At 39.0% G+C, this 24,840-nt stretch overlaps 1 protein-coding gene across 3 annotated transcripts in view; it reads right to left on the minus strand.

Moving 5' to 3' along the window:
- Positions 1-24,840, minus strand: part of cadm1a (cell adhesion molecule 1a) — a 357,276-nt gene that overhangs the window by 106,290 nt on the left and 226,146 nt on the right. For 2 of the 3 annotated variants that reach the window (XM_054626035.1, XM_054626033.1), the window contains exon 2: positions 6,515-6,532. The exons of the other annotated variant lie outside the window; for it this stretch is intronic. In XM_054626035.1, coding sequence (XP_054482010.1) covers positions 6,515-6,532 — 18 coding nt within the window. The remainder of the gene's footprint in view (positions 1-6,514; positions 6,533-24,840) is intronic. 3 annotated transcript variants of the gene reach the window in all.

A 24,840-nucleotide genomic window follows, 5' to 3' on the forward strand; every position in this document is an offset into this window, starting at 1 on the left:
ACTTTTAGGCAAGGTAGGCTAACTGGGCCTGAGGGCCCAATTTAATAGCCCCTAATCCCTACAGATCTATTATGATGTTTAGATATAAATAATATTGAATTATGTTACCATCCTAAAACACTTAAAAAATATGCTTCTTGACACTACTTATTGCGTACCTCTACTTCAGAGGAAAACTTTTTATTACAAAATTTACCTGACAGAGAAATGCTAATGGTTATGCTGCAGATCCAGATTTCACTCACAAAATATTAAAATGAAAATAAGATGCATTATTATTCATCAAAATCATATTAGAATTCGACATTAAGTAAATGTATGTACAATTCACTTGAGAAGAAAATTAAGTACTTCTTCTACCACTGCCAATACCAACATTCCTAGTTAGAGAAAGGGTGTAAATTCAAGCAAGACGCCATTTACCCCCATCAATAAATCCGCCCCATGAAAAACACACAAGTTGTGGTTGCTGGCAGTCAGAAACAACGTTGAAATACACTATGCAAAACTAATTTCCAAATAGGCCTTTAAATTGCTTGTTTTGACATAACCACTATGGTTATAAAGCAAAGCATGGAATTAAATAGCTGAGTTTTTTTTGTTGGCGGTAACATTATTGGTGTTATGAGTTAGTATCAAGTCTTACATCGGGAAATACAGTCTCACCCAAGGGGGAAAAACCTCACAGGCACACAGGTGAAATACATACTGGTTCAATTTTGCTTCCAGTGGGCTATCCGCTCATGTTGACTCCAGGGAATCAAAGTTTAGCTCTAAAGTGAACTGCAGTCGAAAAAGTCCACCGCAAGCAGCATGCTCCACTCAGTCTGCAGAGCCCTGAAACCCAGTCCTGAGAGACCAGAGCGCTGTTCGCTTGTTTATTCAAAGTTTATTAATACGGGACTGGTCGTGTGTCCCCAGCAACACACTCGCCCTGTGTGAAGTAAATTGGATGAATGCTTTTTCGAGATAGGCAAAGGATATACATACAGAGAGAGATTACTTGCTTTATAGTTAGATGCACGGTAACTTATGCCCATGCTCTCTAAGGTGTCAGTAATGACTTGATAATTGTTCAATTAAATTCAAGTTTAACTCTCCAGGTGTTGATAGTGAGCAGCATAACTAAGGTTAATTTATCTTGAAGTGTCAAAGATAATTACTTTCAAAATCCAGTCATTATACCATGTCTGCATTAATTGAAAAGTATGGAGAGATAGGTTAACAGATAGGTGTTGGTTTTGTTCTTTTTATGGAATTTGTTGAAAATGAAAAAATAATGTAAAAGAAAGAAAGCCTTTTAAATGAATAAATACAAATCTATATTTCAAAAATTGCGCTTTTGTACTCTAGTAACGTCCTCCAACTTTCTTTTGTAGATCACTCTGAGCAGACGGAGTGTATACCCTCATTACTGACGAGTGCAGGGAGTCCAACCTCTCTGCTCCCTGTAAAGTGTGATTACAATCGTAATATTTTATAGCATGCAGTTTCCTCATCTTCTGGATTTTATTGATTGTCTTCACTACCTTCCTCCATTCATAAGAAAAAGGGTGCTGGAGAATATACCACCATTGGAGCTTTTGATTGACACATTTTTGCTTTGCTTAATGAGAAACTTGCAATCTGTAAAATATTGACCCTGACCAGTTTTAGTAGTGAAAATCCCAATGTGATTTGAAATGATTTATCTATTTATTTCACTCATTTAGAGCTTGAATAAGATTTACAAAAATAATAATCCTATCATTACCTGCATAAATCTCCTGAGTGAGCAGGAGTCAAAACAAGGTCTCTCTAATAAACGAGCTGCATGCTCAGCTCACGGTGTAGCTCTAAGTAGCGCATGTATTGACAAATGTAGATTGCAATGCATCGGACTGGGGACTATTGACATTGCAATAGCAAAGACACATCCTGCGGTAGGCAAATTTTCTTGGTGCAGTGAGAGATGACCTTGCTGAATACATATTCGGAGGAAAGGCTGATAGAGCTTCAGTAGCCTGGGAAATTGAACCTGTGTTATAAAAGAAAAGCATACAGGATGACAAGCAAACACTGTATCCGTGTGATTGATTTAGTCATTAATCTGAGCTGTACTCTGTGTGTGTTTGCTTGCGTGTGTGTGTGTGTGTGTGTGTGTGTATGTGCACGCTTCTCTCTGTGCACACATGGATAAGACTCCTTGTGTTTAACTGCTGCATCCCTCAGCCAACCTCCATCCTCTCACGTCTTCCATTCTATTGATTGGCATACACAGCGAGCACACAAGTCACCCACGCAGGAGGAGAGGAGTCTTGTCTGTAGTGGCAGGTCAACTAAGGAAGCACTGTGACCTTTGACAGCAAGGAAAATATTTTGCTAGCTCTCCCTTTTTTTGTAAGGTAAGGTCCATTTTTGGAATTGGTTTACCAAAGTGAAGTAATAACGTTGCACATGAGCTAGATTCTCGACGTGTCACGCACCAAAATCCATCGTGTCAGGCTTTAAGTAAGACGTTTGTGTCTGGAAAGCAAGTGACCAATCAGCATCCTGTGAGGAGCTAATGGCACCTACGGGCGTGGCCTCGGTGTGTGCAAGACAACAATGTGTTGTGAATGTGTGTTATAAACAATAATGGCGGTTTCTGAAGGGATTAGCGTAGATGCTGCAATAGCATCAGTTATGCCAGAACTGGAAAGTCATTCTTCAAAGATGTTTTGCTCTTCTCCCGACTGCTTTGGAAAGAGTTTGATTGACAGATGCTTCATCCAATCACCTGCCAAGTATTTTATGAAAGCTCCTGGCCTTTTCCAAATAGTTTCCATGATTGCTTTTTAGACGGTTGTGTAACAATCCATCTAGCAGGTTGGGTTAGTGTAAAGGACAGAATTATATATTTTTTAATGCTCAAGTGATCCTACTACTATTCCTGGCAACACTATGATAATAATAATTATCATGATTACAATAATAATTATCCATAACCATCAACTAGAATTGACACGAGAGGTTACAGCTAAATACAACCAAACGCTTGATAAGAACGTTCTAAGATGAAAACATTTATGAGGCATTCCCGCATTGGCTACACTTTTCATAACCGGAGTTTGCCGCCTGCCGAGTGCCATCTGGTTCTATATATAGTTGAGAGAAGGCAGACATCATTGATTTTGAGGTGAACTGTCCCTTCTGCAGTTTTGGAACTTGTTTCTAGAGAATGATCAGCTGATCAGTCTCATTTCTCTGCATTGACTACAATTATCATACACAAAATGAACATCTGAAGGTACCTATAGGAGCCGTTTGTGGAGCCTGTAGTATTCACAGTGTATGAAATATGACATTAAATCACACTTATGAAAATGGTTTTGGTTTTGTCTCAATTGATCTCTGTCTTGTTGTTTATTACTTTCTATTTCAGTTTACTATTGTACACTTCGAAAACACACAAAGAGGGTATTTTACGGTGGAGGTGGTGGGACACAGGAGGATGATGGCCAAGCTGTCATCCCTGATGAACAACACCTCTCACCCCATGCAGGACACCCTGGCAGCTCTGTGCAGCTCCTTCAGCCACCGGCTGCTTCACCCCCGGTGTGTGAAGGAGAGGTACCGCAGGTCCTTCCTTCCAGCTGCTGTCAGGCTGCACAATCAACTCTGCTCCCAGCAGACCACATGACACATGACACGTGCAATACAATACACTGTGCAATTATAGCTTTAATTGTTTTTTCTGTCTGTAAATATAATATTTCAGTTATTGTTGATTTTCTACAGTTTTTTATTGCTTATTTATAATACTTCATTTTTATCTTGTCTTTCTTTTACTATGTCTCTTGTGTGCACTTTACCCTATGCTGCTGTAAGCCTGCAAATTTCCCCGCTGCGGGACTAATAAAGGATTATCTTATCTTATCTTATCTTTTATTCCGAAGTGAAAATAAATGGAAATGAATCAAAATCTAATAATCCTTGGTTGATTTCTATTTAAACCAAAATAAGTCGTCTGGCACTTTTATTAAGTTCTTTTAATCCCCCATAATTTAATTTAAGTGTTGAATTTTGCAAACAACTGTAAACATCAACATCTGCGTGACTGGACTAAAAGGGGCATCAATTATAAATCCATGTTTTGAAATTTTAATGCCGATTGCAGACATATTGTATTTAAAACCTTTAGAAATGGTCATGCTGCCAATAGTGTGACATTCATAACCCTCTGAAGTACTGCAATCATTGGAAAATAGTTCAAAAGGGTAAGAGAGACATATTTGGCAGATTACAGACTCCTTTGGCACATCTACAGCTTCAATCCAACGCAATGGAATGCAATAGAAAGATCCGTCTAAGATGAACCTGAACACTGAGACGACAGCTTATTAGAGTGTCCCAATTTGAACGAGTTAAATATTTTTTTAGTCTTGACAGTTAGATAACGTTGAGAAGATGAAACAATATTTCCCAAGTACTTCACTGCAGAGGATGAAAAGTGTGCACTGATTTGGTTTTCCCATTCAAGTAAAACGAGATGATAATTGTCATTGGCAGTGAATGGTGGCGTGAGTTTATTTTTCTGCTTTGTTGGCAACCAGCTGCAGAGACCACCTCGGCAGCAGCATAGGCTTGTGACCGAAGGCAGTCCCGTGAAGGACTGGGCTCCGTCCAATCGGCCTCAAGGGAGGATGTCTTACTTTTCAATTCTAATTCATGTACATATAAATAACTGTCCCTGGCCCCGCTAATTGGATTAAAAGGCTTGGTAGAGAGGAGAGACAGGGGAGAGGGGGAGTGAAGGCAGCATGACTTGATTTACAGTATACAATTATCTTCTTGTAAGGGCAGCACCGGAAGCAAATTATGACCAGGGAAATAATGTTTGTTTTTGTAATTAAATGTTCGTTTCTATCATTCAGAACGTAATCTACCGTAAATTCTCAAAACGCAGTAATGGCTTTTATTTACCTCAACAGCAGAAAGAAGCAGGACTCTCTGTGAAACAGGCTTGTATTAGAGACAGGGCTTCATTATTCATTTTCAGTGAAATCTTTTATCATATTTCAGTAAAATGTCTTCCTGTTGTTGCTGTCCTATTAATGTGTTGTCACTCACAACCCTGTCTCGTACAAAGTTAGGTATACAACTAGACTGTATTCTCAATTACTTGTTAAGGGAAATGATGAACTCCCAGATAACGGTCACAGTTTTAAACACACATTAAATAAAAAAAAAACGCAACAAAATGACTGTTATGTTAATGTTTGGTGAAATATCATGTTGAGGCTTAAATTAAGTATGTTTTTTACGTGATTTAACCAATGTAGATTATAATAAGTTAATGTTAAATTTTGGGTGTATGCCGGACATGAATAGTGGCGTCCTTTGTGCAAGTCCTGTGTTTGTTTGACCCCACCATCCAACCTTCACCCTTTGCGAACATCTGTGGACTGATTTGAATTGTATTTGTGAAACATCTTAAACTAACTTAATCTAAAAAAAACATGTTTAACTAAAAAAAGTATTCGGACCCCTGGGGTCCTTATACGTGTTACCTGTGAGGGTAATACTCACTGGTCAATTTCATTGGTTACCACAATTTTTTTTTCTGATCCTTGTAATACCAATACATACCAATACCAATACCTAACATTTGCAGGAGGTTTTGAGTTTAACTGACAGTAGCTTCACATCAAAAAGAACAGTCAGTTAAAGGCACTGGAATTAATAAGAGAATAAAAACGACATTTGTCTTAGAATGTGTGTTCCAAAAAGATATCGCTCAGGACAGGACACTGTAAAAATGTATAAATGCATTGACACTGTGAGCAAAACAATGAACAAATTGCTGCAAGTCCAAACATACAGAGAAGAATGTCAAGAAAAACTTAATCATTGGTTGCTAACAGACAAAACTTAGCTAAAGCTACCAAAAATTACTTAAACAACAGTTCAGCTTGTTGTGTTAAATATTATTGAGGTTTATGACAATCGGTAGCATTCATCTCAGGAATGAAACCTGTGAGATATTTAGTAAATTAGAGCTAATTAAAATATCACAGAAATAAAAAGTAATACTAAAGCAGATACATGCCACAATCAACAGCAACAAGTCTGCTACATAAAAGCACACTGTCTGTACAAAGACATTCCTTGTGTTACTTATAACGTTTTCTCATTTTGACACAATGCCGTTTTGTTTTGGAATCAAACTCAACAGATCATTGAGTTCTGTCTCAGCACTGTCTGGTTGACTGCAGTGCACACTAGGATGCTACAACCAGCGCTATTTACAACATGGATATAAGCAACTGTAGATGTATCAGTCACCAGCAATGGCAGCAGCATTATATTTGGAAGAAATCATTTGTGGAGAATGCAAGAGTGGCTGATAGAAATCTAAATGTGTGAGACATTGAGAGAAACTGAAATGGGCACAGGCACTAGATGCGGAGAGGAAACATGTTTCGCAAAGAGACAGAAGCATGAAGGCTGCAACATGGTGAGGAGAAGGAAAGGAGAAGTGACTTAGGCTTACCTGGTTCTTGTGCAGCTCCTGTGATGGAGGGAGAGGATAGATAGGGAAGGGTAGAAGGGAGGGGGAAACAGAAAGGGAGGTTAGCAATCAAAGCCCCATCTTAATTGATTTGCCCCACATTTGCCAGCGCATAGGGGTGCATGCTTGACAAGTACAGGGAAAAGTCAGGTAAGAATGCAAAGACAGGTCATTCATGCTGTTTCCCTTTGCAAAAAGAAAATCATTATAGGTCCACAAGTGATTTGAGAAACAGACAGTTGTAGGTGTAAGGTTTTTACTCCAAAGGCAAATTCATTCACAAATGTTTTTATAGGGTAATACCAAAATGTTTTGGATGATCAAAACAATTTGGTATTACCTAAAAAAACGGCATACAAGTCGTGCAAAGAAGACATCTTGCACTAGCATCTATATTTGGCTCCATGCCACACGCCTCCCGAATTAGCATCCTTGGAAATATTTAATCCGACAGTGATACACCAAAACTCTCAACTGTAGCACACTAATAACGACATCATTGCCATTGCCTTTCAAGCATCGGCGGTATGAAACAGGAAGAGTCAGCTCTAGTTAATAAATGTGTGGGAAGTGACACCATAGGCCACAGCGATAAGGTTGCCACGCAACCAGCAGGAAGTCAATGCTCCAAGCCAAGAGGCAGTCGAGCACATGACCCCCCCCCCATACAGGCATAACTTTTCTCTTTTATAATTGGGTTTAAAAAAGAAAAAAAAATGAATAAACACACTATATATAAGATGTTAATCAGTGAGCTTTAGCAGTGTTCTACTGTAGGTGGATTTCAATTTTTTTGGTTTCCAGTCTTTATTCTAAACTGGCTGCTGACTGTAGAATTTCGATTAAGAGACAGACTTGGCAGTGGTATCAATCTTCTCATCTAACATCATAAAAATGACAGCAAAGCACACACTTATATAAATAGGTGGCTAAAACATTCTGGGGCATGTGTATGGAATCCAACTAAGCATGGAGAATGTAGGATTGGCCATCAGTATACAATCTGGCATCCGTTTAGGCCCCCATGGTTGAAGGATATTTTTCAGCCAAGTAAGCATGGATTCCAGCTACGAGGCGGCTTTTGATTAGAAAACCTATTTCCTCTTCAACTTTTGCCAAATTTCAATCATGGTGATGTTCTAATTACCATTATCCAGAGCAAGAGAGGCAGAGATTGAGTGGGTGTGTGTAAGTGTGTGTGTGTATGTGGAGGGGGGGAGTGAAAGGGAGGCAGTATTTGCATGTAAGCTGGGAAAATCTGAGAAAAATGCACCGTGAAGATCAAGCGAAATATGCTTCTCCATGCATCTCTGCAGGCATAAAGCTTGGGTTCGTTAACATTGGGGAAACCAACAACAGTGAGCTAGTTTTAAAAAAGCATTCAACTAGAAAACCCAGCCCAGTTTTGCCAATGAAAGTAGCAAAGAGCACTAGTTTCAAAAGTCGCTAGCCAGCAAGACTGATTGCCCATCCCTTCAGGGCTTTTTTCATATATATATATATATAGATTATTAAAAAAACATAGAGACCAAAATATTAAGGTTGATGGAGTTGACAGTCCTCGATCTCACCTGAAAAGCTTTTACCAAAGCTACGAACTGGAGTGCTCATCTGAAGACTAAAGAGTAAGTCATAAATTCTCCCAGGATAACATCAGTTGTCTCCTGCTTAAGCATTCAGCCGTAGCACACGGGAAGCAGTGTTACAAAGTGCTTCAGAGAGCCACACAGTCAACCCGGACCACCCGCGAGTTCAGGTTCATGCAGTGTGATGTGGAGAGTGGGGGGTGGGAGGGGTGTGGTTTGCTTTGGGGAGATTACACAGCAATAGTCGAGCTATGGAGCAGCTCTCCCCATGTTAAGTAAATGGAGAGCGGGCGAAGAATAACTGCACGGTCGCTTTGCCCCCTTATGGGTCTTGTGGGATCCTTTGCTATTCCATCCCGACCCGCAACCTCCAGAGGTGAGGTAAAATGACAAGGACTGCAGAGATGCATTAAACATGAGTCATTTGGACTAGGAGCTAGACGTTGGACCACTCCAGAGATGATAGGGACATTAACCAGGGTTTCACCAGGGCCTGAGCTGCATTTAATGAAGGCCTCCACTACCTCACGATGTCTCTCTCTACATTCTACTCACAGCCAGGGAGCTAAGCAGTGAGAGATGAACTGGCACCAGATGACCGTTATTATAGTCCCTTTTTTCTTTTAAGATCAACTTGTGAAATTATTAAATAAGACACAATGTTTTTTACACATCATGAGCATAAACAGAATTACATTTTACAACACCCGATTGCTAAACTAAAAATGAAAAAGAAAATAATAATTAGTGTCTTTATTTTGTATCTTTGACCATCATTCCTATTCTAGTGTACTCAACAAAGCAACAAATGACATTGTAAACATTGCAACATTGGTAAATGTCCCTGTATGTTCTTTTTTTCTTTTCTTTTTTTTTCTTTTAGTTTTTTCTGTCAGTTAGTGTCGAGTGTTATGTTAAAACATGTATGGAAAAACAGATTAACCAAAATCACGTATTGTTGTTTGCGAACTACACCACAGTCACATGCTTTCACGACACCTAAAATAATGTGCCTATATGGTACTCGGCTTGTGGTGCTCAAAGCAAAAAAAACATTAAAAAAATTCAACAGCAATGTCTCTTTCTGAAATGATGATCCGGTTACTCGATAGTCTACAGACATCAAACTGCTCAAAATGAGATCTGTTGATAACTTGGCAATTTACACCAAAAAAAACTATATTGATGCATATGTTATGTATTTTTGATTCTTAGGTGACCTGCCCCTTTAAGCTTTTTCAACCACAGACCTTATTTTAGGCATCTTACCAAAAACCCCATTGACCTAGAGACGAGGGACCCCTAAATGCAGAAAATGCTGACTCATCTCTGGGTTTAAGAACTCATTCATGCTGTATATGGTGGAGACACAATTGCATAGTGAAAGCAAGGCTTATCTAAATGCACATAACTGCATTGAACATAAAACTCCTCCCTCTGTGCGTTGATCTGCATCATCACCAGGAATTGTCCCCTGAAAAGTGCAGGACCTCTGCTCAAGCCTTGAGTAGTGGCCCAATGTTTCATTTTATTCGGCCCTTCCATTGAAACGCTTTTTTGCATTTATATAATAATAAAACCAAAGACACAAGTTTATGAGCCAACCTAACATAGTCACAACAAAAGCTCCCAGGTGTTATGAGAGCGGTCTAAAAGAAACCTGACATAACAGCCCTGCTTTCATTTGTATTCATCTGAGGAGGTAGGCCCGGACTCTCTCTCCTCCGCTACATAGAAACACAATAACAACAATGGCTTCCATCGACGCAGCACAACACAACGCGCTTCCAAGCGCGTCATCTTCAAACGTAGCTCTTGGTTAATGGCCTGGAACACACATTCTATGTCTATCAAAGAAGGACGTTGCTGGGATGGATGCACATGCTGACAACTTCCCTCGCTCGCTCCGCGGTCACACAAACACGCGCTAACACTCTGTCTTCTTTACACTCCCACAAGCCTCATACACACACACACACAACACACACAAACACACACAACCAGAGAAAGAAGCCTGCCTCTACTCAGTTTAAGTATAGCAAGCAATAATGTGTTGATTAAATCTGTGATCAGCTGCCTAAGGGGCATGAAATTGGACATGATGAGTGTGGCACATTAAAAACTAATTATCAATAGCACCAATCCTATTGTCTTTCTTTTAAACCAGTCAGAGCAGTAAATCAAGTGTGGAGAATGGAACACTATGTGCTCTATCACAATGAGCTCTGGGGTTACAACCATACCTGGATTGTGGCTGTGTCTAAGCTTTTTGATAAAATATGAATCTATTATTTCCCCCCTGTAGCACTTCCTTATTGTATTGCACACTCGAGGAGTTTACAAAATATGCTGCCAGGCGGGAATCAAGCTGCTTTACCTTGAATGCTTCACAATTTCAAAGGTAAACTAAAAAAAAAAAAAAAAACCTTATTAGCCTTCTCCAAAACACAGTTGGAAGACTGGACTGAGAGTTTTCATTTTGTCTTTGTATGAATATGGCCTTTTAATCTCCTCATGCCTGCGTGAGCAGTTAGAAAAGTACACTATCAATCTACCATCCCATCATTTGGCCTCTGTCTGACTCTCTGGGATTTTTAGAGATTCAATTAAACTTTGGAAATATGAGTAAAGGACAAAGTCTGGTAACATTGTTCGAGACAAAGTGTGCTAAGGGAGAAGGATTTCAGGGGGAGACACTTCAATGAACTGACCCACCTCTATCTTTTCAGGTCTTTTTGCATATAGCCTCTTCTTAAGGACGCTTTCAAGATGGCACCGGCTGTGGTTGCTCAGAGTCTTGTGATGCAACCGCAAAGTCTCCTCGTTTCATCACCAGCAATGTGCTGTGGGACTGCGTCTGCCCTCGTCCCTCCCCACCAAAAGGATTTCGACTCAGTTATGCACTGAACTGTAGAGCAGCTGTCATTTGATGTAATCTGTGAGGTATAAACCCTGCCTAGTTTCCTTCTCTCCTTCCTACTTGGACGTTGCTCACTCATCCACTGTCCCCTTTACCTCCGGCTGTCTCTGGGACCCGCCGATTAGAGAGCTGGGTGCTGTCCTGCTGATAAAGCCGGGGAACCCTCCCTCCAACACCAATGGCTGTGTCCTTAGGGTGCAGAAAAAAAAAAAAAGGAGCCAAGGGTAATGTACCCAAAACCCCCTAATCCTCACCCCTTCTGACCATTCACCATGTCATGTGTGGTGGCTGAATACACTGCCTTGTGCAACCCATGACTTTGAACCGATAGGCCTGCATTTTCATGCTGGATAAGGGCAGCCAGAGAAATGAGCAAAAGTAATACAGCTCAGCTTATAACAGTGTGACATTATGCATTGGGGGCCCGTTTTATGAGTGGATATTCTACATTCTGGAGTGTGTGTTTACAGAACCATCTGGTAGATGTTGTACACTTATCACTGGAAATGTAGGACAAATGCTGGTGCTCAAATGTGGATAAGCTTCATTTTATGAGCGCCTCTATTGTCTAAATTTCTATCTAGCTGCCATAAAAGGGGGAAATAACGTAGAACAGGTTATTCACACTGAGGGTAATTTGATATAATTAGAACGCAGTTGAAAAACTGTTGCTTTCCAGTTTTCCTCCAGCTATGTTAACCCTTGCTTTACCATGTCAGTGCGCCTAGAATTGGAGTCCTGTGCTTTTCTAGGTTTTTCCTATTGTCAACAAACAAATGGTTTCAGTTGAAACCATTTGTTTGTTGTGCTTCAGACTGTAGGGAAGTTGGGAATACAACGTTATTGGTTTCGGTCTTTTCAACGGATTTGTTGATAACGCTGTTAAAATTAAAATACTGAAAAAGAAAATTAAAGTATTGCTTTGAATGGGAGATCGGAATATATATATATATATATATATATATATTTATATATATATATATATATATATATATATATATATATATATATATATATATATATATATATATCCATCAGTACAAATCTTTGAAATTCCGATTTCAAAGATTTGTACTGATTGATTATATATATATATATATATATATATATATATATATATATAGATATATATATATATATAGATATATATATATATATATAAATAAAACACCTATAATTCTGAAGAGGGAAGTAGAAAGTGGTTCCCCAAATATTGCCATGCCATCTCCTCATTGATATAATTTCTAAGGATAGGAAAACTTAATCCCCAAAGGTGTTCCAGGAGAAAAAAAAAAAAAGACCTGGCCATGCTTACCTCTGGGGTCAGGGAAGGTCCAATGCCATTAATTTTAAATGAGTGGAATGGATTTGTGGTAATGGAAACCCAATGGCTCCAGACAGCATTGGGGTTTGGTGGCGTGAAGACACCAAACGACGGTGCGATAACCTGACCACTCGACTGTATGAAGTGGAAGAAGTCGAGAAACTGATTTGGGTTTTCTGCCCCCCTCACAATATGAAAGCCTTAAGCGTAATGCATTAGAAATCCATTTGGAGTCATTCAAGTGTAACACAGCTCAAGACTTCAGGTAAACTATATCTTTGGTCAAAAAAAAAAAGACTTGTTTGATTTAGCTTATCATACAACTGCAACTAGTCAAGTATGTAAAACAAGTAACCTCGGTAGGTTGGAAATAGCATTTGCAGTTTTGGCAATTATTAATCTTAAATTGTAAAGTTCAGGAGTTTTGGGATGGAGAACATAACGATATCTGATACTGGTCGGAGAAAAGCCAGTTTTTAGGTGTTAAACTGCTCACATTCCTGTGCTTAGACAAGGTGTGACAGTGTAGTATGTTTTGCTCTCTCTATTGTTTTGTGGACATAAAATATAACAATACAACATAAATGGTTGTTTCACTTCACATGAAACTTGCTCACACCCTGCAAACTGTGAATGCGAAAAAAACGAATTTAACAGCGTCACATATTCCCCATATGCCACCATAAGGCAGGTTATTATCGTATATATTTTTGAGTGATGTCCAACCAACAAGTTGGAGTCTAACTTTCCAATTTAGGAGAAAAGAGGAACAGTTTTTTTTTTTTTAAATGAACTATATGAAATCCTTATATGAAATGCTATGAAGAGAAGACATTGGGTGGGTTGGTACTGAGTGGTGTGTTTATCTGTTAGGTCATGTATTCTTTGAGAACACATTTCATTTTTGATGGTTTTGTCTTGGATTTTTCCATGGCTTTTGTAGCTCAGGACAGTAAACTCAAATGTTTTGCATACATACTTTATAGCACCACTGATTTAAATAATTACTAAGATACTAGATAACTGTCAAATTTCAATCTTGGTGACTAGTTTAACGAAGCCCAGAAGTAGAAGCAGTCCTCTTGATCTTACAGCAGGTAAGGGCGGTGTGTGTGCGGGGATCCAACAGTCCGCTGTAGGTCGTTTTAGTCGTCCAATCAAAAGCGAAGTATTTGATTTAAATCCCTCTTGTGACCTTACACTGCTCAATTATTCAGCTTCACTGTGAAATATGTCAAAACACAGGGGCTACAGATCCTCACGCTTCTGTTTCACTGGGACTTTAAAGTATATCGATTCGTCCATTATCTCTACCTCTTTATCCTGCTATAGATCACAAGGGGACTGAGCCCATCCCCAGCATGCAATGCGTGAAAGACAGATGTTGTGCATTTTGTTGTTGTTATTCACAACACAAAATGACCTGCACTCAGGAATAAATTGCACACTGACCCTTTAGAGTCCTTTGGTAATGAGTGTGTAATATATGTTTTTATGTGGGTGGGGGTAGTAATGCAGGAGTTTTTCAGATTGAAATGCCCCACTTTGAGCTATGCAGCTCAGAAGCTATTACACCAGTAGGCTACTCATTCCCTCCCATCTTGCTTTTGACTTAATTGAATCAGCCAGTCCCCATATCAGATATTCCTTAACAGAATACTGAAACCTATCCACCCTTTTCCTAATACCATTAGGGGAAGCAGGAGAGCAAGATGGATGCTTTAATCCTGCTGGTTCAGAGCACACAAAAGGAGCGCGTGCCCTGCAGTAAGACATTAGCCACAACATTCACTGCTGAGCCACAATATTCTTCGGAGCAGAAGACATGCCCTCTCACTGCCTGACTGAAACCTCCAATAACGAGAGCTCATTTCCTGTGGACAACATTGCATATAAATAACAGAAACAGCAACTCATTGCATTGGTTGTTACAGGGGGAAATGAAAAAATAAAACAGCAAGATGTTACAGTTGGCAGCACTTTTTTTCAATGATTCTACTACAATATTTTATCCACATTGGTCCAGTACATTTATGCCATCTGTTCATGAACCCGGCAGATATGCAGGAATGCATGTCCAATTTGACACAATGGTGATGCAGATGAATGAGGGTTCAGGAAAACCTCCGGCTGCTGAGGTATTGTTATTTCCCTATCTATTTTCTGCTGTGTCAAACTTCAGCTAAGCTAAGGTGAGGTCTATTATTTCTGGCCAGCTCAGGCACAAACTAATCCTCTTATTTGGGAGGTCAGCGCCAATCATTATACAGAGGGGTGCCATTACAGTGTACACTCCAGTGAGCAGATTTTCCCCTTACATAAATATATGACTCAAGGGACTGCTCTTACTCTCCTCTCTAATTCTTCCCTGCTGCTTTTACTTCTTAGCTCTCATCTTCCTCTTTTTCTCATCTCTGAACATCACCCTCTCTTATCCGTGACCTTCCCAAGCCCCTTCTCGCTTTTTACTTTTTCATTTTTTTTCTCCACTCTCCCACACTTTCACCACACATCCCTTTTTTTCCCACCCTCATTTTTTTTTCAGGATGCCCAGAGTGGCGTATAATTGAATCTGCAGAGAATGCATGAGCAGGAACAATTAGCTCAGTCACTCAGAATGTGGATATAGCTGTACAGTAGGATAGACAGAATAATAATAACAAAAAGATAGAAAAGCAGGAAGATAAGCCTGAACTGTATGGGCACCAGAACAAAGGGAAACACACAGCTCTCAAAGTACACACAATTTTGTTCCCACCAACCCCTGACAAAGATGGGATACTCTCATTATGCATTGCATGTGTGTCATTGCTATCACATTGTCCAGCTTGCCAAAAACACTGGCGAACCAAACAACATTAATTTTTTATTTCATCAGTATGACTAGTGGAGGATTATATCTTACAAAAATGATTTATATCTGAGAGGGAAACTGTAAAGTAATAAGTAAATGGAATTTGATCCTAAAATTTCTGAGACATTGTTCACTCTTCCCATTGCACTAGATGACAAGTCAGATTATAAAATTCATTAGGTTACATAAAAAAAAGTTCTTTAGCAACCCATAAGCTATTTTGAGATAGATCACTGGTAAAGTGAAAAAGTGACCTTATGGCAAAGCTTAATGAAACATCAGTGGATGAACAAAGCTTTTAGGAATCTGTGAACTTTGGATATCTTTACCAAATTCCATGGCTTCCATCCAACAGTTATCAATACATTAGACTTAACCTTCAAAAATATGAATGACATGGTCATTTAACACAAAAAGTCACCAAAGTCATGAAGATGTATCCACTGTTGGCCATAAATGTCTCTATACAGTTTCCGCCAATCCAATAAATGTTGAGATATTTCAATCTGGAACAAATTGATTGAATGACTGACCATCCAACTTACTGACAATACCATCCTCGAGCCACACCTCTGCTAAAAAAGCTCCACAGACAGGGACAGCAACCATTTTTTGGGCTGGCGAATCGTTGTTGGACTGATCCATGAGCTTATTTATTTTTATTGTTTAAAGGATTATTTGCATGATTAAAATTTCTTTATTAGCAGAAGCATTGTCTACATCCCTCAAGTCGCCATCACAGATGGGACCGCATCCTGGTGTGAAACCTCACATTAATAACAGCCCCTTGATCTCGCTCAGGCTGTTATATAAGTGCAACAAAGCATGACTCTGCTGAATTTATGAATATGAATGGGCAAAACAAAAAAAAGCACCATCTTTCTTCCAGGGGAAGGAAAAGGAGGGAACAATTCTCTTCTGTCTTAAAAAATATACATTTTGCTCTGTGTGCAGCTGACACCAGCAAAGATGGACCATAAATACTTCATAAATACCAATTACCTCAAGAAGTAGGAATGAAAAAAAGGGCAGCTATTTCAGCCAATTATGAGGCTTCTCTCTCAAAGAGTGGAGAAAGATGACTCTTTCCTTTCAAGCTTCCCACTGAAAGGAGAAACCTCTATCATGTTGCGGAGCCTAAATAATGTTTCCCTCCACCTTCATGTCAGGGATGAAAGGCCCCAAATGTCCTTTGAGTGAAACCCCCAGAGGACTTAACATGCATCAATAACATTTCCATCCTTGAAGATGTTTGAGGGGGGACTACACATTATCTTCTCGCAGACTTTGAGGCTCTGCTCACATCCTGAGACTTTTATTTACCCCAATCTCAAAGGTCCTGCCTCGCCGTGGAAGAGATGGAGATAGAGGAAGAGAAAGAACAAAAGAAAAACAGAAGGAGGCAAAGGCAGAGTCAGACAGCACATTGTAGTGTGTTGCCTGCTTAAAATAGGACAGCTGCCTCTTGAAGGAGCCATCATTCTTCATAGGGGTAGCCTGTCTTCATTTCCACCCTCGGCAAAGCACACTGGGCTTAACACACTTACGTCTGAGGATTTGCTGCACTTGAAGGTGGCAGCAATTCCCTAGACTGCAGGGGGAAGGAGTAGTGCAAAGCCACCCCGCATAAAGCCGACCGTTTTAACAAGTTCAGCTGAGGAACTATCCTCCTTCTGCCAGAGCAAACTTTTGGACATGACTCGGTTTCTGTGTCTGTTTACAGTAGGTCCAAGGTCTGTAATCATAATGCAAATGCATTTTTTCATGTATCTATAAAAGAAAATGATGAACCTCGGAGAGAGAAAGGTGGATGGCATACAACAAAAGTCTTAACAAACTTGCAAAGTCACAGCCACCATCCCAGAAGAGCCATTATGAATTTTTTAAATTACAGTAGTAAGTTCTCACACTCTGGACCAAAACTGCTGAAAAAGTAAGAGTATGGGCTGCATTCCCAATAGAAAACAGAAATGGTACAGTAGGCACTCAAAAAGAACAAAACCAGCACACATTTACCAAAGCTCTGGGAAACAGTCTAAATAAATCATAAAGCTATTTGAGCATATTTCTCGCATGTGCTTTGTTACTTTAAGAAATGAAATACATTCAAGCAAGACGCAGCACGCTTGAATGCTGAAACCAATGCAGTTATACAAAGTTTCCAAGAAGTTTTGGATTTAAACATGTTAGTCATATTTTCTTAAACCCATAAAATATTCATCAAGAGCCCAACCCTTGTTAAGAATGTACCTGGGACTTGAGAAAAGGGAGTTGGAGCTGCTCCAAAGTTGAATCTTTAATTGTCAGCTTTTGCTGAAAGTAGCCTCCCCCATGTTCAAATTAAGCTCATGGCATTCAGCTACAAGGCAGTGATTATGGCGAAAAGTTAGCAGATATTGCATTCGCTGGTCCCACAAAATGACACAGTGAGTCATCTGCAGCTGACAATATTATAATATTTATTTGTTTGAGCTGATTAAAGAGCTTGAATGTGAGATACCGCACTTCCTCCACAGAAGGCAGTGAGGAATGGCGACAATAAAGTTTAAACTGACCACCAACACAAACAGCCCTCCTTTGCTTCCACAGAGAGCATAATTCCCCAAAAAGTGGAATTTAAACTTGAAAACCTGATCTCTCTGCTTTAAATAATTTGGGGATGGTGACATCTCTTCAAACCAGACTAATAGAATGGACAAAAAAAAGGACAGTTAAATAGTTGGGTCTTCAGAACCAAATGGCTCTTTGAAGAGAGGATATCAGTATCCCTACTTTGAATGAGGCTAATTAGATCATTGACATTTTGCCTTGTGACACCTCCTGGCATTGAGTGCATAGAGTTTACAGCTTTAAAGCATTACTTAAAAAAGCCAAAACACTTTCCATTTCCACTTTCAGCTACACTCAGTGCCCCTTGGTGTAGCAACTGAACAGATAGAAAAATAAAAATTTCACATCTTGTTCTGGCAACATGACTGACTTCCTTGCATTTTCCAAACTGGCAACCAAATGAAAAATGAGGCCAGATAAGAATGAGAAGATCGGAGAAAATAATAATAAGACACTGTCCTAACCAACCCTTGAAGACCATATTGCGAGGCAAATTACTGTTGAGATGACTGAACGGCCAGATGTGCCTCACACACTTCAGCTTCACAGAGAGAAAAAAAAAGAAGCCAGCATATGCTCCACGCTGAGGATAACTTAACTGGTACAGACCTCTCGTAAGCGGATTGAGAGAATTCCCCAGGCATGTACGGCCTACTTCGTACAATATGGTGAGGGTATGCTTGGACTGCAATGATGAGCCAACATGATGGTCTGTAATAAATTAGTTGGGGATCTATGGTGCAATAACTTGTAGCAGATCAAGGGAGCGGACAGCGAGTATGACTCGATAGGATATGCATCATCCTTCAACTGAACATCCCATGATGTTACATAGATCCCATTTGTCTTGGGCTGTTTGAAATGGCAATAATATTAGGCATCCAACTACTTGGTGTCAAAATGGGCGATTTGGCAGTTTTTTGTTGTTTTTCTTTTTCACAAAAAGCACAAAAATATTCTGTTCTGTGGAAAGATATTTAAGCTCCATGTTTTCAACAATACCTGAAAAAGAACTTGAATGCACAGTGGATTTCTAAGGCAAAGACGATCCTCTAAACAAAGCCGACTGAAACTTTTGTTGTTTGGCTCGGATACTAAACAAACTCTCCATTACTGGTAGGTCTATCTTTGACTTTTCTGCTCTCAGATGTGGGATCAATGCACTTCAGCGCTGCAGCTTGTGTTCTCAATGGTATGTGGTCCCCTGGCAAAATTGAATTGTGGATGTCCTCGTTCACCCCAGACTTGATCATCCACGGCCTTATCTACTTTTGTAAATTACGAGTAAATGTATTGGATTAGACATGAGTTTATTTAATTCCTTTTCCTTTTCCTAAGCCCACATTGTGACCCCTGATCTGATATCTTAGACTTCGGCCTTTAGATACAAGACGCTTGCTGTAGTCTTGAATGACAGGTTGACTGTCAATACTTAACAAAAAATAAATAAAATAAATAAACCACTGAACATTTAAAACTACAGCCCAATGATTCCGTTGGCGCTGAATCACCAAAGCCGATAAAAGACAAGCTCACAGACAAGCTCACAAATTAATTTCTTTAACGGTTGCTGCAGTTGAGTCAGCCTTTACGACAGACATCTGTCTTTTCTTCACAAAGCTCTCACACATTGTTTCGCACTTTCTTTTGTCATCCAAGATAGAGATATGCTCAAACACAAATGGTGTCAGCCCGAATCCACATTGTTGTAACAGATGTTCACACTGACATGAGCTTTGGTGACGGATCTCTGTTCGGAATGTGTTGCAAGTAATGCTAAAATCTATTTTTATTGAATACATTCAGATTACTAATTTTGAAATATACCAGGTTTTTGCTTTTTGACATTGGTTGAGATAACTATCTTCTAGTGAAAACGAACAGATTTGGGTTTAAAATATAAGCAAGCAGAAAGTAGAGCAATGGTCTTAAGGCTATGGCATGTCATGTTAAAGGGTTTCAAGATATTTTAATGGAGTTTTAATTGGGTAGTAAGAGGTTTTAACAACTCGCTGCAGGAACTGGAGCACATGAGTGAGAGTGAGTGAATGTGCTTGCCAGTCTTATCGTGTTATGCTGGCCTGTCATTCAATTGGATTTGAGTACTCAGTATGACAAGTGAGAGTTGTTATTTCTGTAAGTCGACTTACAACAAACCTGTACAGCTGTGTCAATCTCATCCATGCTTGTAGCCATTTTTAGCCATTTGCTCTCATTTTTTGTCATGGTTGTTGCTATTTTTTGTGGGTCTGACTCGCTCAGGCAGAGCACAACACCAGGCCTGTTTGAATCACTGAACATATTTGGAAGTATGCTAATGATAAACACAAGCGTTGCACAATCAGTACTCTTTCGAAATGAACGTGACAGCGATCTAATAAACTTTAAGTGGCTTCAACTGTCCATTTTTAATTTGCACTACACAAATACTGGAAAAGTCACATCAGTTAAATTATGTTGTTGTCCTGGTCTCTGCTGACAAGGCATTTGACTTGCTAAAGTTTCACCCTCATATGAAATGAGTTGACTTTTGCTAGCTTGTTGACTGTGTAGCCTGTAGTGCTTATGTTGGGCTGTTAGTCTGTATACCTTTTTGAAAAGTCAATTATAATTGCAAGTGTGCATCTGGCTCAGTTAATCTGTCTGTGCAGTAATTTATTTTTCGGTCATGCTGATCCACACCGGTCAGAGAGATGTTGACTGTAGGCACTTAGTGTGGAGAAGCAGCCAGAATGAGCAACACTGGCTGTCACAGATGCTGCCAATCGTGGCTGTCCACACAGAGACTGCTGTACACCTGCCATTCTGGCATATTCTGCATCCTACTCTAATTCAATTTACCACTCAAACCCATTTCAGAGCCTGTCACACATTTTCACAGCCGAGAGGCAGTTGCATCAAGACAGCCTGAAGGGGGTTGGTAGATACTGGACGCTATGAGGCATGTGTATGTGTGTGAGTGTTGCTGGGAGTACAAAAAAAAGAAAAACTTAACCCTTTATATTTTGGGTGAATCTACTGAAAGAGGCCTTGGTTTCATTAGAGAACAGATTAGAGGGGGGGGGGAGTCAATATCCAACAGCTTTGGATTTAAAGCCCTACTTACAAAGGCGTTAAGATTCTAGGAAGTGATAAAACCATATGAATCCTGCTTCTTTTGTTTCAGCAAAGAAGAGTTGAGTACTGTAATGAGACAGGACCTCTGTGGGATTTCTGAGGTCACCGCGATCAGTTTACAGTTGATTTATGTAAAGATGTTTGTTCATTTTAGGTTAATATTACAGTTGTCCTTATTGAGCGATTTGGTTTATTTTAAAATCTAATAAAGTATCATGTACAAGACTGCCTTAGGCTTTGCACACATTTTAAACAGATTATTGAAAATAAAAGCAAAGCGATGTCTGAAGGCGTATTCTCCATTGTGGTCCTCTGTGATAAGGGGAGATACAGGAGGGGAGGTGGGTGGCAAGCAGAAAATGGAGGGAGCAGTTGACAGGCAGACAAAGGAAAGAAAATCAGTCAATCAAAGTACAAAACAGACACATTATACCTCTTCTCTCTTGCACCCAACAACTGAAGAAGATGCATAAAACTACGTTTTCAAAGCAAGTCAAATATATAATCAAAAAGGGGTGTAGGGAGCGGCTATTTATCATTGTGAAGGTCAGTTTTAGCCTAATTTACGACACTCCTTTAACGCACAAACCCAATTCAAACAATCGAAATATAAGGGCATATTTGTTTGTGAGGGAGAAGTTTTAGAAAAACCCTAACAAGATTATTTTGAGAAGTTTTGAATTTATTAGCTCTGGGTGCATTATTACACCGGAATAGGCTGAAGTCATCAGCTATTGCTTTGAATCATAGGCTGTATACAGAGATGGACGATGCTTCTCCACTTCCTCCAATTGTACAAACAGGAAGCCAAAATATCCCGCTGGCTATCATTAGAAAGCTAGCTAACTGGCAGCACGGTCAGTGACTGCATGCACCATGTAGACTGTAGCTTCATTAAGATCTAAATTTAAGTCTATAAGTCTATGTCTGAAAAATGGATAATCACGGTTTTGAAAGTTAAAGCTCTCTCAACGTTCCTTCTCTTTGTATGATTCCCGAGCATCCGACACCGCCAGAACTATTTCACTCAAAACAGCTGTCAATCATTATGTCACAACCAGTTTTATACCTTTACCGCAGCCAGCCCCCAGGGGGAAATCAGAATTCTGTCATGTTGTCCATCTTTGTAAACAATAGTATATGCTTTAAATGCACTTTAATATATTTTACTTCCTATATAATATTCAATCAATAATCATAACAGAAAGCTGCTTACTTTAAGCAAGAAAAATGGAGGAGCAAAGAATGCTAAGCTGGTGTACCCAACTTTTTTCTCCCTAAAGAACCTTAGCAGCAGATCAACTTTTTGTTTAAAACCTATTTCCATTTGCTTCATTAATAATATAATGTGGTACAAAGTATTAAGCAGTACTGATGGGGATTTTTTTTGTCTGTCCATTTTTATTATGCTACAAAATATCTGTATTTGGCAATAATTCTGGGAGAGCTAGAGGAAGACTTCTGTGTGTTTGTGTGTGTTGCTAGGGGGGATCTGTATTATTTCCTACAGCAGAGGGAGGGAAGTCCTTTCTTATTGGGTTTGCTGAAGCCATACGTTAAGCCAAAAAATGGTGAATCTTGCCTTGGGAATGTCCTAAAGGTTCATAGCGTACACATCTGTTATACGTGAAATCAAACGATGCCAGAGAGGCAGACGAGTCAATGCATTGAGCCAAATAGGAAGGAGCACCAACATCAACTTCATCACTGACATGGCAAATTCAGAGAAGATGCAAATGCAAATTGACAGTATGCTTCAGGGTGATGTGAACCCACTGGTCTTCAGGGTATTTTACAGCATTTGAAAATGAAACAATTAAATATGTTTTCTATGAACAGCTGTATTCAATTCTAACAACACATCGCAGCCAAAATTATATGATAATTTAATGTTATTTTGTGGTGTGAAAAGTATCAAAATAACAACTTCCTTCATTCACACAATCCGGAAAAGCAAACACTGACATGTTTAGTAAATTATCTGTGATTAATTAATTATATTTCCGTGCATGTCACAAGCATCATGAGCACTATATCAGAACTGCAAAGCCGGATGAAAACATCAAAGCAATTTTAAAACGCTGATGTTTGAGGCACAACAAGCTTATTAAACCCTTCTTTTTAAAAATCAGCATACCGAACCAGCCGACTGACTAACTACAGTGTTCAGATGCACAGTGTGACTAATCCATATTAATCCGACATGACAGCGGGAAACTCTCCAAAATCAATATCTCTGATTGATTGCTGTCCAACTTGTAGTACCACAGCTCAGTCTCAGAAAATGACAAGCAACAAATCCAAATTTCATTTAGCCATATCATGAAAGGGCCTCTGCACAAATAATCCTGTTAGACACTGTAAAGGTAGGTTTTTATTTTTTATAGAAAAGCTATAATGAACAACCATTATGGCCTTTTGAGTACAACCCCCGCTGAATAATGTAGGTTGATTCAACATCACAAAATTGCTTTGAACCACGACAATGTGAGCTTAGTGGTTTCTGCTTGACAGTCTTTCCTTTTCTGACTCCCTGTAACCTGGCAGTTGATCACATGATAGCCTTCCCTGTGTTGAATCATTCCCAAAGGTGAAACACGAACATAATAAACCCCTTTTACAGAGAGATTATGTAATAGTGCCGTAAACAAGATCCCCCACTGGGCCGGATTTGCTTTTTTACATTGAACCAAACAACGCTGCCCAAGTGTGCCATTTTAACATGATGGCATTCCAGAAGCAAAAGATGAGTGATGTGTAAAATAAGCACTTTTCAAGTGCTCTAAAGTACCGGCATTAAAAACGACAGAAGTAAAATACTGAGGAAAAAATAAGTACATGAAAAGAAAAGAAAAAATCCAATAAAAGGGCAAAGAAATAAAAATAATAAAAATAATATATACTTCCTGTAAGTCGCTTTGGATAAAAGCGTCTGCTAAATGACTGTAATGTAATGTAATGTAATATATATATATATATATATTAAAAAATAACTTAAGTAGGCCTTTAGTAGAACAGAGCTTGCATGTATGAAGTAGTTGGGCTGAGTGTTCCAGAGTAGTAGCAGGTTGGTAGAAACCATTCTGTTATGATTTATAAGGTATATTTAACATACTGCTAAATTAAAGTAATCTCGTAGACATTTACTGGGAAGTTACAGTTAATTACAGCAATTCTACAGCAACGTACTGCTTAATCACAGTAATACACTGGCATGGCTACTGTGAGGTCACAGTATACAGTTTACATTTCACAGTAATTTACTGTGAAAGTTATACAATACCAGTTTTTACTGTGGATTTACAGTCAAATAATCTACAGTGTAAGGTTTCACAATTTCTTGTCACTCACTAACAGTGAAAATTAATTTTACGTTTTGTGTTTTTTTCGTGCATGGATTTAAATATATTTACTTTATCTTTACTTAAGGCAAACATGACTACTTAGAGTAACTTATAATATAAAGCAACATAATGCTTTATAAAAGTGATTACTATGCATCATGAAAAGAAAATAATGAATCACAACTGTGTGAATTATTATGCACAATGATCCTTACATAAAAAATGTCAGTGAGGGACAATCAAATTTAAAGTATTATGATACTAGACCTTATAAGTCAATATAAAAGCTTTAAAATGTAGTATAAAATGAGCAGCAGCTAAGTAGCTCACATGCTTAACAATTTAGAAATGCCTATAAATATTAAAAAAAAACAGTTATAAGGAGATTGTAATGCATTTTAGGTAAGTTCCTAATGCATTATAGACAGCAGTATCATAACAAGTGTTATCAGCAGTTTCTCTCCTTTTGTGGGCTACTTTAGGAACAGTTAAAATACCAGCATCATAAGGGTTCTTGTTGGTTGATAAGGAGTTAAACAGTCCAAAATGTAAG

This window comes from Anoplopoma fimbria, chromosome 24 (assembly GCF_027596085.1).
Source record: "Anoplopoma fimbria isolate UVic2021 breed Golden Eagle Sablefish chromosome 24, Afim_UVic_2022, whole genome shotgun sequence".
In the NCBI taxonomy this organism is placed as follows: Eukaryota; Metazoa; Chordata; class Actinopteri; order Perciformes; family Anoplopomatidae; genus Anoplopoma; species Anoplopoma fimbria.